The sequence below is a fragment of the Populus nigra genome, chromosome 8 (assembly GCF_951802175.1).
Source record: "Populus nigra chromosome 8, ddPopNigr1.1, whole genome shotgun sequence".
In the NCBI taxonomy this organism is placed as follows: domain Eukaryota; kingdom Viridiplantae; phylum Streptophyta; class Magnoliopsida; order Malpighiales; family Salicaceae; genus Populus; species Populus nigra.
The window spans coordinates 21,485,366-21,501,246 of NC_084859.1; the positions used below are offsets into that span (position 1 = coordinate 21,485,366).

The 15,881-nt window shown below is 34.8% G+C and overlaps 2 protein-coding genes across 2 annotated transcripts; one reads left to right on the forward strand and one right to left on the reverse strand.

Moving 5' to 3' along the window:
• Positions 1-1,150: 1,150 nt before the first annotated feature.
• LOC133702321 (uncharacterized) lies at positions 1,151-3,698 on the forward strand. Its single transcript, XM_062126642.1, has 2 exons — positions 1,151-1,719; positions 3,322-3,698. Exon 1 carries the CDS (start codon positions 1,241-1,243, stop codon positions 1,715-1,717), a length of 477 nt encoding a protein of 158 aa, XP_061982626.1. The 5' UTR covers positions 1,151-1,240; the 3' UTR covers positions 1,718-1,719; positions 3,322-3,698.
• A 6,493-nt stretch (positions 3,699-10,191) lies between these two features.
• On the reverse strand, positions 10,192-14,043 carry LOC133702144 (F-box/kelch-repeat protein At1g55270). The gene is made up of 2 exons (XM_062126384.1): positions 13,664-14,043; positions 10,192-12,040 (listed from the first exon to the last, which is right to left on the reverse strand). The coding sequence occupies exons 1-2, from the start codon at positions 13,727-13,729 to the stop codon at positions 10,790-10,792; spliced, it is 1,317 nt and encodes a 438-aa protein (XP_061982368.1). The 5' UTR covers positions 13,730-14,043; the 3' UTR covers positions 10,192-10,789.
• Between the last annotated feature and the right edge of the window lie 1,838 nt (positions 14,044-15,881).

Consider the following 15,881-nt stretch of genomic DNA (forward strand, 5'->3'; position numbering starts at 1 on the left):
ATTTTTTCTTTTTCTTTTATTTTTTAAAGATGGATCTGTCCAGATATTGGATTGGTCCATAGGTTTAAGCTTTATAACTATACTATACGACGAAAAAAGCGTAACTTGAAAAATCCAAGCAAATTCGAGTTTTATTAACTAATCTTTTGGGAGCTGTCTTTTCTTGTGAAACTCTTCTTAATATTCTGGGTAGCTCATCTCTGTCTCTTAAGCTAATTAATTTGGTAAACTATTGATAATAACAAGGTAACCTCATTTTGCGTGTAGAGTATTTTCCAATTAAAAATATATTAAATTAATATTTTTTATATATTTTTTTTTATTTTTGATATTATTATATCAAAATTATTAAAAAAATACTTGAAAAAATAATTTAAAAAATACTTTTTTAAAAAAAGAATTAGCAATTCAAGTATATCTAATCTTTTCAAATAAAGAATATGATTTTTCTTTACAAGAGTGGTCCATCATTGAACCTACATGGTAAGTGGAGTCTCGTTTCATCCCTTTGTGAATTAATTATGTAATTTTTATAAATGAAAACTAATTGTTATATAAGATAATTTTTTTATTTTTAAAATTGATTTACTGTATTGGATCAAGAATTGATTTGATAAAGAAGGACGTTCAATTTCTTAATTTATTAGGTTCAAATCTTAGAATTAACATCCAATATAATTTATCAAATTTGTTTTGATACATCAAATCAATAAGAAACATGCATTCATAAGATATATTTTTTTTTTTAAAAAAAGACTCAATTTACATGCAAATTCACTAGAAAATATTGTTTATGGTCGGGAAAAAGCTATATACGCTTTATTTATTTATGCTTTTTTATTTTTATATTTTTTTAGGATTGTCTTGTATAGTAAAAAAGTTTCTCCCTACATTTATCATTCATTAAGATGATTATATATATATATATATATATATATATATATATATATATAAGTCTTATACAATCCCTATGTTCTTAAGAACTAAATAATTTACTCTCTCTAGTTTTTTTTTTTTGTAAAAGGATCAAGTTATCATTTTGAAAAGTATAAGGACTAACTAGCTAACTTATTAAAAATGGAGGGATTTATTTTTAACTATGTATAGAATTCTTGTCCATCTTTGTCATCATCCAAAATCCAACGAATAATTCCTCGAAGCGGAACACAAATTTATCTTCCCATTCTACCCTTCACAACCTTCTTAAATTACCACCTTCCCTTCTCTCTCTGCATCAACAATGGCTTCCCTTAACATCCTCACACTATACCTTCTCTCTCTCCTCCTCTTATCAAGAACCCATATTTCTCTCCCCCTAACCACCACAGACATCCATGAACTTCTCCCTCAGTATGGCCTGCCACGTGGCTTACTCCCAGACAACGTAGAATCCTACACGCTATCACCATCTGATGGGACCTTTGAAGTCAAACTTAAGAACCCATGTTATGTTCACTTCAATGAGGTTGTGTACTATGGTAAAGAGATCAAAGGGAAGTTGAGTTATGGTTCTGTGCATGATGTGTCAGGGATTCAGGCAAAGAAGCTTTTTGTTTGGTTGGCTGTTACTGGGATTGAAGTTAGTAAGGTTGATAGTGGTATGATTAAGTTCTTTGTAGGTTCTATTTCTGAGGAGTTGCCTGCTAAGCAGTTTGAGGTTGTTCCTGCTTGTAAGAGGAAGGTTGGCGGGCTAAGGGCAGAGTTGGAGTCCATATGAAGGTAAAGAGATGTGATCTTTGTGGTTTTGTTTCTCTGAATTGTTTGAATTTCTTGGTTTTATTTGTTTTCTTATGAGTTGATTGAGTTTATTTTGTTGTTTGATAATGCTACTACTTAGACTTTGATGCAATGAGTTCTCCTTCACATTATGCTTTGTCAGTGAATTAGCAAAGAAAGTTGATGGGAATTTTAATTTGCAGCTGAGAAATTTTGGTGATTATGGGGTTTCTGGATACTTTAGGGATGATTGATGAGATCCATTTGGAGTCTTGGGTTCCTTTTAGGTGTCAGCAAACATGTGATGATCACTTAGTCTGAAAGGAGATTTGGAAGCTTTCTTGTAGTTGGTGTGATTTGATCTTGGGACTAATAGATAGGATCTAATATGAACTTCTTATTCTGGTGTCCTGAAGAGTAATGAGCATTTGAAAATGTACCTTGCAGTTATGCCTTCTAATAATTTATGGAATGATAAATCCCTTCTCTTTTTCTCAGTAATGCACAATTCTCACCATCTTCATTTCGATCCGTGAATGGAAATTTGTGTGATACTCCAGGAAACAAAAGAGATTATTCAACGCATGTTATAGTTAGGGAGGAAAAGGCATTCCATTTTTGTCAGTCTGTTAGGATCAGATAAGGTGTCTAAGGATGGGAGGCTCATTGTCATTAACGTGATATGCTTTGAGGCAAACTTTATAGAACAAAATGTAACAAGCACTTTGTTTTAATGTCTAAAGCTTCAAATTTCTTCTGATCTTTCAAAGTGTTTGGATTAATGGGTTGCTGTGTTTTGTCATGATTTGACCGACTTTAATTAGTGGGTGTTATCTTGTTACCTTTTGTGGTTTGTTTCTACTGAATTTCGTTGAACAGAGTCGATGGTTAGGGGATTATGAATTTTCATGTGAAATTGTTGTTTCGGAATGAATTAGCATTCAAAATTGGGGAGTTGTTGGCTAAAGTTTGAGGAATTTTGATTGCCCAAACCCAGCCGATTCAAAACCAAGGAATTTTGTTTTTTTAAAAAAGAATGAAACAATGTAGTTTTGATAAAAAGGATTGACCCATTCTGACCAGGTGACTCGCAAGTTGACTTGACTACTCAGTTACTCTGATTTCTTATCAAGTCAAAGCCCGGGCGGGAAGGAGCAAGGGTGTTGTTCCCTCTTTCCATAACATCTCAACCATTGTGTTTTTCGGACGCTTGAGCACCCTAGAGGTGAATCATAATTGTCTTCGAGCAAAGAAAGTTGACAACGGATTCTTAGTTTGTGTTAACAGGCTGCATGATGATCTATATAACATCTGATCTCATCCTTCTAAGATTGTTCCTATATCACCTCAATTGATGCCAATTTTTCCAAATTCCATTATGAATTATTTAACTTCAATTGTCTTTCAGTTTAATATGTCATTCATGTAGTAATCTGAGGCCAAGAACTCACTCATATTATTATACAATCAACAATGAGAGATGTAATTTGGTTTCATTAGAAGTTTTGCCATCCGGTAGATTTTTATAGGGAAAAGTTATAATTTGTAAGTTATATCCTGTGGAGTTTTTCAACAACGTAAGATGGTTTCCTGTTCTTGTTGCAGGTGGAAGCAGACCAAATCTTCTCATGTTGTGCCTGCTTACTTTGAAGTTCTGGAGCGTAATCTTTGAGAAATTTGAAGCAAATTAATGCAACATGGATAGATACTCTCAACATTTATGATGTGAATGTGATGCTTTCTATTAATTTTCTATTTTCACGTCGGGAGCTCATCTTCTGCTAAGAAATTATATGGATAGGCATAGTTGCAGAAACTATTGTAGATGAAATAGTAGATCAAACTATAGGGATTAAGCCATTCGGGCATGTCTTAAGTACAGGTCCAAGGCCATATTTTAGTTGACATTTATGGACTAGCTGGTATGTGATACAGCCTGAGGCATTAGTTTGTGAAATCTTGAAGATAAAGCTCTTGTGTGATTTCTCATACACAAAATGGTAGGTTACAGGAAATTCTGCAGCAAAAGAGTTGCAGTTTTATGATATGAGTTAGTAGAAGTGAATCCAGTAACTTGCTACTTGTCTTTCTTTGAGCAAGCATTCGTGCGTCTTTGATTTCAAGGAAGGGTAGAATGATCTGTTGGGTCCGCTGTGGATATCTGCAGTGTTTGCCATTACACAATAGGACCTGAAATTGATTCAGCCTCTTTTTTGTTTTAAAAAGAGAGAAAAACAAAATCTTGTTTCAATGAAAAATTTATTTTATATCACTCTAATTACCTTACCCACAAGATATACTTGGACAAGAAAAACTCATACTCAAAATCTAATTTATTTATTTTTTATCTTTTTTAGTATGAGTTTTTATTTCTTCAATTAAATATAATATTTTTTTATCTTAAACTTTTTTTTTTATCTATCAAATTTCTTCAAAAAAAAAATACCCATCAAAGCAATTCTTTCAACCCTGCAAGCAATGTTCTAGTATATATAAAAAAATCATTCAAAAACTCTAATCAAAACAAAATTTTGGATTTTAGTTTGTAGATTCAAGATTTTAAAACCTTAAAACACCCAAATCAAGGATCAAGATTTGTAGAAATGAACTTGTGATAGCAAAATCATGTAATAGGTCATATACTAAATTCAAGAAATAAAAATCATAAGAAGAATGTCATAAATATTTCATTAATCACTTATTTTCTGACCAAAAAAGCAGGCAACAGTAGATTAAGGTGTTTCTCACAAGCAGAAGGTTGCTTTTCATGGCCACCAACTTGTACATGCAGACACTCAATTCTGATTCTTGTCTCTTTTATCTTTAACTTTTTAGCTTGTGTAATTTATGCTGCTACCATAAGATCCTTCCTTTTAGACATAAAGGTTTCGCTCTTTCCTCTTCTTCTTCACAAGGTAATTCTTTATTCTTTAACATTACCCCTAAAAAACTTCGAATAATGCTGCATGAAACAAGATCATAGAAAGCCTAAAAGCAACTTCGTCAATAATTGAATCTAACCAGCCCTTTAACTGTTTTTTTTCTTCCACTTGTGGTGATCTTGTTCACAAGCAAATCTGGAATAAATTTAGGCCGGCTTGGTCTGACAGGTCAACTCAGTAACTCACTAACCTGAAACATGATCAAACTATTAATTTAATAGGTAAATCTGTGATTAGTTAATCAGTCAAAACTTCATTTGATTTAAAAATAAAATAAAATTATGTCATTTAAACTTTTTAAAAAGAAAAATTTTTAAAATGATATCATTTTAGATTGAGCCGGGTTAATTTTTTCATTCCGTGACCCGGTCCTTAAACCGGCTAGGTTTAATAACTTTGATAAAAACTTTGTTGGAGCTTTCTTTGCCTAGACCCATGTCTAAAACATGCTTCAAAGGTTACATTCCTATGCATATAAATACAAGATTATGCTCTCTTTCTCCAACCATCACACAAGGAATTTCTCAATCCATCTCTCTTTACCTCCGTTTCTCTTTAGCTAGAAACCTTGGCCAACCAAGCAGACTAAATGGAAGATCATAAAGAAGTTTCTAAGCATGATAGTCTTGACATTGATGACAAGAAAACTGAGGAAAGGAGGGAAACAAGGCTGCAAAATCGGTTGATTATGGAGGACTATAGGGAAGATATAAATGAAAAGGCTGATGCTTTCATTAAGAACTTCCGCGATCAACTTAAGATTCAGCGCGAAGATTCGCTTAAACGCTTCCACTAGATGATCTCCTGGAGGGTTTAAGAGATTTCAGCAAGTATAGCATGTCAGGATTTATTAGAAAAATTTCTATTGTAAGATGAAATGTACATGTAAAGGTGTTGATCAATAACGTTTTATGAAAGATATATTTTACAGCTTGTTTGATGCTTCTTTGCCAAGTCTTTGTCATGACTGACCAGTTCTCACTTCAAATTTTTCGACCTGTGCTAATAATCATAATTTTATAAATGCTTGTTAGAGTATAACATAAAACAATATAAAGCTATTCAACAGTCCTCCTCACAGTTTAAATTTTTGAATTGAAATGGTTTTTTAACCGTGCTAACATAGGTTAATTAGAACTTAGAATAGCTGATCAGCCGATCCCAAGCCCAGCTAAAGGAGGGAGGTTGCTGTACGTAGGCTGATCTGTGTCATGTATTCTTTCATATAGCTGCGGTTGCTGCTGCTGCTGCTAATGATATGGTCATGACTGATACAATCATGCTTTAGAAATACAAGGTGAGGAAGAGGAAGAGGAAGAGGAGGGCATCAGAAACCCACTAAGTTGTATCCTCTAATAGCAGATGTTGCTCTATATTTTTGCATAAGCAGATCGGGAGTTACTGCACCAATTTGATTCTTGCTACCATCATGTTTCCATTTTTTAAAATTGTGGGTTCAGCAATCTAAAAGGTTTTCAAAATGGCTAAAAATGGCAAATGCTACAACATTTTATGATATGTGTCAGGTGTTCATGTCCCTAACATACATGAAGATTGGTTTACAGCTAAAAACACAAAGTCACGAGTAGCTATTGAAAGTGCCTACTTACTCAGATGCCTTATTCCATATTCGATACTGCATAATGCTTTCTCTCCATCCTATCCTTGTCTAATTAGTGAAGTGTGAACAACTTTTCTTGAAGATTCTCTCTTTCTTTCTTAATATTCTGCAGGACTGTTTTGGCTTTTCCTGGTTATCTGTTGTCTCCGTCTTTAGGCTTTTTGTTTGTTCTTTCTCTTGTTCTAATGTGCTCTAACTTTTCAGTTCCATTTTCAAGCTTCTCGGCCACATCAACCTTAATTTGTTGGAAAAGAGATGATTTGATTGATCTGTTCTGACCTTTGATCTCATTTGTGAGAAAGCATTTTCTCAACTAAATATGAACACATGAGAGAATCATGGGAACATGCATGGACTATCCTTTTGATGCAGGCGGAAGCACAACAAGAATAGCAGCAAGCACAGAAAGACAAAGAACTAGTTGAAATAGGATTAAAACATAAAAAACCCTAAATTTTGTTTTATTTTTGAAATAATAATCTGATAAGCTCTGCATCTTTAGAAGATTTAAAAGTTTTTATATAAGCCTGAAACCGGCCTTAATAAAGTGGAATAATCATAATTCTAAAATAAAAAGGAAAGATGGCTAAAAATATAAAAATAACATAAATTACAGAAAAATCAAGAAAAAAAAACAAGATTGACTCAAACATGATCTTTTTAGTCCAACTTAAGAAAATTTGTATAATGAATGAACCGGTAAAGTGGTTTGCCCATAGAAGGAGGCCTCAAAAATCTTCTTGAAAATTTTAAATTTTATCTAATTGTTGGATTGAAATTAATGATATTTTTAAGCTATTATGATGGTATGATACAACCCAACTTTTTCTTGAACCTATTCTTATTTTAGTGGTTCATAAAAATATTTGTTAAGTAATTCTTATAATTTATTTATGGCAAATTATCACCTAGCTATAGCTATAATAGATTTTATAGTGTGTTTGGTATTGCAGTAACTGTTGTAATTGTAGTTTGAAAAAAATTATTTTATAAAAAGTACTTTTAGTTTAGATTAGTTTGAAAAAATAGATGTTTGGTTAAGAATGCTTTTGAAATTGAGGTTATAAAATAATTTTAAAAAATATATATTAATATTGATGATTTTAAATTTAAGTATTGTAGAATTAATTACTCCTATTACATCATAAAATAAATAATTTTTTATATAAAATATTATTTATTATTCTATTACGTACAAAATTCATTCAATAAGAACTATAGGTTCCATGGTTTTTTTAACGTGCAACAAAATCAAGTAAAATATCATCAGAAACAAAATTAGAATTGCGATAAAATTCTACAAATGTTACGTCATCATGCGATGTTCTTTTAATTTATGTAGTGTTATTAAATAATATTAAACATTAGTTTTTTTGACTAAAACATAATTTTAAAAAAATTAAATTTTTTTTACCAGGTCGAACGCGGTCCAATGAATTCTACTCAATGAATAGTACAAAAAAAAATTTACCTGGCACTGTTCACGTGAACACTATCAGTGAATGCTTCTCGCATTGCAGGTGAAGTATAATTCACCTGGCATGGGCACTATTATGAATAGTGCCCAAGTAAATAAAGAGAAGTAGCTGGAGAGAAGTAGGGGTGTTCACGGTCCGGTTTTAACATAAAAAATCAACCAAACCGGAAAATACTATTCTTTGTTAATATAATCCGAACCGAACCGAGAACCGGTTCAAACCGAACCGGTTTTGTTCGGTTCGGGTCGGTTTTTTAGCCTTAGAAACCAGAAAAACCAAAACCAATTAAATAAGAAAAAACTTGGCCGAATCACAATCACTGGACAAACTTAGCCGAATCACATTCAAAAAAATCGTTGTTGAAAACTTTGAATCCAAGCCCTTCGGTTAAGATCTGAAAGATCTCCTTTAGCTGAATCACAATCACTAGATCTATCAAAGCAAGCACAACTACATGTTAACAAAGATTCCAATAACATCCTGCAAAGGCGCAAACTACCGGGACCTCGCTAGCACAATTGCATGTTAATAAAACCAGAAACAAGGATTTTATCCAAGTTTTCTGCCATAAAGTAAAGCAGAGAGTAGAAAGGCAACAATATAAGAGAAAATGAGTTGCTTTAAGCCTCCCTTGTGCACAGAGGAGAGAGAGAGGGGGAGGGGTGGGGTGGGGTGGGTGGAAAGGGAGAAAAGGGAAGGGGAAGGGGGGGGGGGGAGCGGGGAGGGAGGGATAGGTGGGGTGGCTGGAATGGAAAGGGAGAAAAGGGAAAGGGAAGAGGGGGGGAGAGAGAGCGGGGAGGGAGGGATAGGTGGGGTAGCTGTAATGGAAAGTGGAAAAAGAGAAAGGGGAAGGGGAAGGGGGGGCGGCGGCTGGAAAGGTGAGGGGTTGGAAGTGTAGGGTTAGGTTAGGGTATTTATTATTTAGGTTTAGTTTCCTTTTATACTTTTTTTGAGATTGAATTAAACCGGTTCGGTTTGGTCCGGTTCAATCGGTTTAAGCCTTTTTAAACCGGAACCGAACCGGACCGGGTGGTTTTTTTTTTTAATCGGTTTATTCAGTTTTTTCTATCGGTTCGGTTTTTTCGGTTATTTTTTTCTCGGTTTTTTCGGTTTAATCAGTTGGTCGGTTTTTTTGAACACCTCTAGAGAGAAGCAGCTCTCGGCTGTTTTTGCAAAATCCCGATTTAATGAAAAAAATTATAGGACCCATCAAATAAATTAAAGATTAGTTTATGCGGTTCGCTTTAAAAGCTAAAGCTACCGTGTAAACAAACACACTCAAAGTTTATATGGTGTCCTAGAACCTTCAATTTATACCAGCATCATATTTCCTTTTTGGCCTAAGGTGTTTTCATGCCAATACGAAAGGGAAAGGTTGGAAACAAAATGTTCTACTGAGCCAATTTTTCTTTATACCCCACAAATGAAAAATCAAGTCATATCACTTTAATTGTTAGAGAACAAATTTAACGATTGATTTTGGCCCTAATTAGGTTCTTAATCTGTCATAATACACGCTCGAGAGTCTGAATTTTGCTAAGAAATTCTGAACCAATCTTCTTTACAAAACGTGATTACACAAAATCTAAAGTTATGGTGACAATGTAGACTTTTCTTCCGGATTATTTTAGTCGAAGAATAAGCATATAGAACAGCGAGGCTTCTCTACCGTTGTCTTTTGCTTTTATACATGCAAAACCCATGTTTCTGAGTTAGATTTTGGCTATAAAAAGGTTGTTACTTCTTCGTTATTGTCACAAGACAGAAGCTCTTTTAGCACAGAACAGTCTCCATCAGCCTCTTTCCTCTCCTAATTTTTCAAACTCTCTATAAGCTTGAGCTATAATGGAGCATAAGAAAGAGATTCCAACTCACAGCAGCAATGAAATCAACAAGGGGAGTGATGCGAAGAGGAAAGGGAGTGCCGGGAGGCAAGGGATGACAGAGGACGAGGGAGGAGACATCAATGGCCTGGCAGAAAATTTCATCAAGAACTTCCGTGATAGGCTGAAAATTCAGCGCGACGATTCAATGAAGCACTATACGAAGATAGTGGCACGGGGGGGTTACCATGCTTGCTGTTGAAGTATATGAAATGTTGTTGCAGCTTGCAATAGTGGCACGGGGGGCTTACCATGCTTGCTGTTGAAGTATATGAAATGTTGTTGCAGCTTGCAATGTATCAGTATTAGTAGATGATAATAAGCTATGGAGATGAAATAATCCCCAGCTCTAAATGTAATGGACTTCACACTGTTATAATGACAAGTGGTATTTGGTAGACTTCACATCTTTGATCTAAACCAGCACGTAATAGAAAGGTAATGAGGAGACTGCAAGGATAAACTGACCAGTTTCATGATCAGTTAATTTCTAGAAGGCTAACAACATACAGTACAGATGTTGAAGGTGTGCATCAGATCCATCTTTCAAGTAACAAAACAAATGGGTAGCATAGTTGATCCACAGCGATTGAGATGTAATCAAAGTATACATTGACTAGTTCGAAATAACCCCATGTACACTCACAAAGCATACCAAAGATTACATGCTACAAGGAAAGATCCCACGACAAGGGACTTGGCCCTGGAAAATGACTTAGATTTACAAGTATCTGCTCTCCCTTCATAAATGTAAGGAAATGAACGCATCTATCACCGAAATCAACAGTGAACTGTTCTTTCTTCGTAGTTGTCCACGTTGCACACCACAAAAGGCACCACCAATTCCTGTATCAATCTTAGATGTGAATGATGATTCCGTTCATCCATGTCATTGGATAGTTTAAGCTCGTCCAGTCACTTCTCACCATATGTTGTGAGAACATCAGAACCATACCCAAGACAGATTACTGTTGATTCAACCTTGGCAGGAGTATAAATAGCAGAACATTAACAGAGTATAGGCAGCTTTCTGGTTTAGAAAGGGCAGACACTAATGATCGGTGAACCGCGTTTGTGATGATCTATCATTATAAATTGAAGGAAATGCTGAACGTCTATAGCGAGCTAAAGCAAAAATGCCTCTGGTTCTCATGCTTGAAGCACCTGACAGTGCACAATGTGACTTTTCAAACCACCTCGACCAGCTATACTTGACCATAAATTTGTAACAAGGGTCCTGAGATGACCTCTCCCGGCTATATTCTCCCAGAGGTGAGGGTTACTCTCTACATGTTTGTCAGGACTTGAAACATCAACCAGGCTAACACTCATGTTGTTCCGCACAATGCAAAGCTTCCCATTGAGAGGTACAAGAGCAGCAGCCTCCAAAGCATGAGAACTCCCAAGATGGAGCTTACTATCTATAAATTTGTTCCATGTATCTGAGGCTTCATCATAAACCCTAAGCTTGCAGCCATCCCGGCAATCCAATGCATAGAGACGTCCATCTAAACTGATACTAGGATTGCGCCAGCCAGCAACCATTCCATCATTGATTGGGGTCCAGGTACTAGTTTCTGGATCATAGGCTTCACTCATCACCTCACGGTGGGACCCGAGGCCTTTTAGAAACCACTTTCCATCATAAACCACCCCTATGAAAGGCACCATAGCCGTGCTCATATCTGAAATAAAGCTCCACCGGTTCTTGTTAGGGTCATAAACCTCAGCTGAGCGAAGAGTCCTTTGGATTCCTTCACACTCTCCACCAGCCACATATAGGCAGTTATTTATGACGCAAGAACCAAAGAAATGACGCTTACGAAGCATATCCGGTGCCCTGTGCCATTTATTTGTCCGGGCACTGTAGAAAATGACTCGTCTCATGGACCCCCTAAGTGGATCCTTTCCTCCAAACAAGTATAGGTGGCAACTACTTAGGACAGCACAACCGAAACCAAGGGCCCCAGAATATTCACGAGGAACTGGTGGAAGTGGTTGCCAGATCTGATGGACAGGATCAAAAGCATTCCATGAGATCTTTCCATCGCGGTCTCTCTTGATGACATAAACCCATTCCTCTGCCATTCCAAGACTTTTCCTAAGAGAATAAAAGAAATTACCAGCAAGGAGCCGGTACCATCTCTTACAAACTAGACGGAGCTTTCGATGTTCAGCTCGGGGAACTCGAATCAGACATGCAATGGCCAGATCATCAGGAAGACCAGGCAGAAGTGGTGGCTGGACACGGGTCCTCTCTCTGCGTGAGGTTTTGCTCTTGTGTGCATTAGGATTGATATCAGGCTGGATACATAGTTTTGATCCTGGGACAAACTTCCTTGCCTCGGCAACTGTTTTTAAACCAGAATCTACTTTGCAATAACATGATACAGAATCAACCTGCAAAGCAGTCCATGTAAGAATGCAAGAAAGTTTCGCATATGATCAAATTCTGCAGAGATACATGTCATTATTTCTGCTTACATGATTAGACTTGCTAACACAATAAAAACAATGGATGCAATCATTTGACAAATTGGAAAAGCGTGTAATTTACTTAACAACAAAAGGTCGTACCAAAGATCACATTACAAACTTCTTTCAATCGCATCAGCATAAGAAAAGTCTCAGTGAAAGAATTATAATATTAAAGCACGTGAGGAAACAAAAGGTGGTTAACATGAGGAAAAAGAATTTTTGCTTTATCTTCAGTTCTCCTTCCCGATCCAGGATACAAGGTTGTAGATCACCGCAGACATTTGTCTTTGAAAAATATAATTCAATCCATCTCCAGTAAATCTTAATCCCAAACCAGATAGGCTTAAGTGTAATCTCAATCCTATTCTTCAATTGTTATGTCCTTTATACAGCCAATTGTTATGTGGATTGATGGGATACTAAATCAATCTTTTCCCCTTGCAATCCATGCCGTCTCCAGCTTAACAATCATTTCATGTAGTTGAGTCAGAGATTCAGCGCAAAACTACAAATTTCTTATTAGAGCACCACTTGCTTAAAGTTTTCAACTTTTCATCTGAGAAGTTCAAGCATTGAGATTTTTGTACGGCTAGATCTTGTATGGAGCCCTTTCAAGTGAGACATTATTCAGGCCTAGAAAAGGATGTGGCTCTTGTTCATTCTTTCCCATTCTAAAAATAAATTAATTGATCTGGATAGTGATAAAATTGCATCAAAGATTAAGAGTCTAAATTTGGTCATCAACAATCAAAGACACGTTATGTTGGCTTTCTGATAAACATTATTGCCCTTGAAGCATGACCTGAGTTCAAGACAGTGTCTCGTTGACATCTTCAAGCATGGAACAATTTAGCAAGTACGTGAAGCTAGACCCATAGCTAGTCCACAAATTATTCTAACATTGGAAAGAGCTCAGACAAGGCACCATTTTCTCAAAATTTTCGCTCAAAACCAATCCAAACACCAACAAATTGTACTTTCTACCTGACACATCTTTCAAAACCGTCATTCAAAACTTAAAAGCAACATCTCAACGCTCAATACAGAAGTAATCATTTTGCACAGCAATCTTAATACAAAATGCCTGAGTTAATAAAAGAGGGATGGCATAGACACCCAAAATTGATTAGGGAACCCAAGTCACAAAAGTCAGAAGTGGGAGAGCATTCCCAACTATAACGCTTGTAAAATTCAACATTCTCCAAATAGACAAAAACCCATTAACCAAAAACTGCAAGCAAGCAACCAGATTCTAAACCACGCATGCCCACCAAGAACCCCAAAAAATTTGCTCCAGATCACAAAATTAACAAGCCATTCTATCCGGGTATCTTCAAAACACCATAAAAACAAAAACCCAGCAACCAAAATGCAAACACAGACAGAAGCAACCAATTACGAAACATCAAAATCCACATAATCCCCTCAAAGTCTCCACATTTATCACCAAATTCACCAACTGGGCATCTAAAAAATCTCATTAATTCCTCAAAACAACAAAAATAAACCAATAAAAAAGACATTAAGAAGATCAAGTGAGCTTACTAGGGGAGCTTGAACTCTAAACCCTCTTGGACCATTTGATGACGCATGATGTTCCATCTTTTGCATCAGAGATTCATAGAAAGATTAGAGCTTTAAAGAAAAGAGAGCTCCTTTATGAGACCAAACAGATCAAGAAAACCAAAATTGAGAGATTCAAGAGTCAAATCTGACACCAAACAAAGAAAACAAGGAGCTTTGTGTTTTGTTGCTGATATTGTTGTCTTTTTTTACCCTCTTACAAATGCAAACAAAAAACAGGCTACAAACTTTGTTGTACCCAACAAAACATGAGAGCAACTCTCTCTCTCTCTCTCTCTCTCTCTCTCTCTCACAGACCTCAGTTAGAGTTTGTTTCTCTTACTAACATTAGCGGCTGGTCCCATCGGGTTCAACAACTTCTTTAATGTACATGGGTTTTGAGACTATTGTCTTAACAAAGAGTTTATTTTCCATTTTTATTTAATGAAAATAATTTGTTTTCTTTATTTTTTAATATTTCTTTTAAATTTTACATATTTTAGGAAAGTTTTCATATTCCAAATTAAAAAACTTTCCAATCAACTCTAAATATATTTATAGAAACAAAAATGCTAAAAAATATTTAGAAAAAATTGAAGAAAATTGTGAGTTATTAGTTCATGGTAAGTTTCATTCATCTAAAACTTATATTTACCCCTAATTTATTTCATTTTAGCTTTATTTCACTAAAAAAAATTACCTTTTTACATATATATTTTCAATTTAAAGTCTAGATGGTCAAATGAGAAACAAATTTACTTATCATTTATAGTCAAGTTTGACAAAAACTTCAGGTGCTTATTTATTTATTGTTGTTAGATTTCAAAGGCTTGAATTTTTCAGCTCTCAAAGAAAGATAGAGAGAGAGGGGGAGAGAGAGGACAAAGGGTAACCAGTGGGGCCTTGTTATTGCTTACTCAATCACTAACTACATGTATGGGTCAAACCCCATTATAAGGGGCACAGTTCTTTGATGGTATGGGAATTGGGATCCATCATTCTCAATGGATTAATGGAGGAATCATATATCTTTTTAGATTTTTTTATTTATTTTTTCAAATCAATACCCCATCTACCCAAAGTCTATACTAATGGTACAGAGTACCTTGTTATTGCTTTTTATTTATGAGGCCAATTAGTTAGTGTATCTTCATCCACCAGACAACACTACTCATTCAAAAAAAAAAAAAATAATTAAACCCGAACTGAGGGATAACTCAAATCAAGATTAGTTTATAAATTTGATAAATTAATTGGTTAAACTAAAACAGTATTGTTTCAAGATTTTTTTAAAAAAATAATTAAAATAACATTGTTTTGAAGAATTAAAATAAATAAGTTTTGAAAAGATTAATTTGGGCTAGATTTACTTGTCCAGTTGAGGTAGTTTTAATGACAGTAAAAAAAAAGTTTCACTTTAATTTAAATGTAAATTTTACTTTACTCACTTTAATTCATGAAAAAGTTGGATTTAGGGTAAAAAAAGTTTGACCAGGCGGTCAGCAGAATATACATGTATAATAAAAAGGCAAAAATAGTATTTACTACTACTTATACACAGGATAACTTTGCAGATCTATGTCAAAAAAGGCAACAAGAAATGATGATAAAGATTTAACTATAGAATGTGTAAGGAATGTGTGTGAGAGATTTCAAATGGATGATTGAAAGTGCTTCCTTACCAACCCTAAAAGACCCTTCAAAGTTCAACCCAAAGGAATGTTTCCATGAGGTGTGTGGTTTTTAATCTTTCCCTCGAGTATGGAGACTCCCCAGTATTTCTTCTATAAAAATCAATGGCTGGCATTATACGAGTGGCTAAAAATGGCTTGGGAAAAACATTCTTTTTAACATTGTTTTAAAACCCGAAAAGGCTTGAAGGGTTGATTCAAGCTTAGGAGTTTGAGCTGGTTTGGGTTGAAAAAAAATTTAATTAACTTGATTATAAATCTAGATTGACTCAATTGATATGACTTAATTATATCAAAACAACTCATTCATTTTTTAAAAAAATTAATCAAAATAATATTATTTTATTTTTAAAAAAAATTAAATCAAATCAAGTCAATCACCCAAATTTATAACTTAGATTTTATTCCGAGTAGATTTTCAAATCGACTGCTTTTTAAGGAATACCAAATTCTTCCATCAACCTTGTCATCAATTGCTTATAAGCAAATGCATTAGTGATGTATAATCA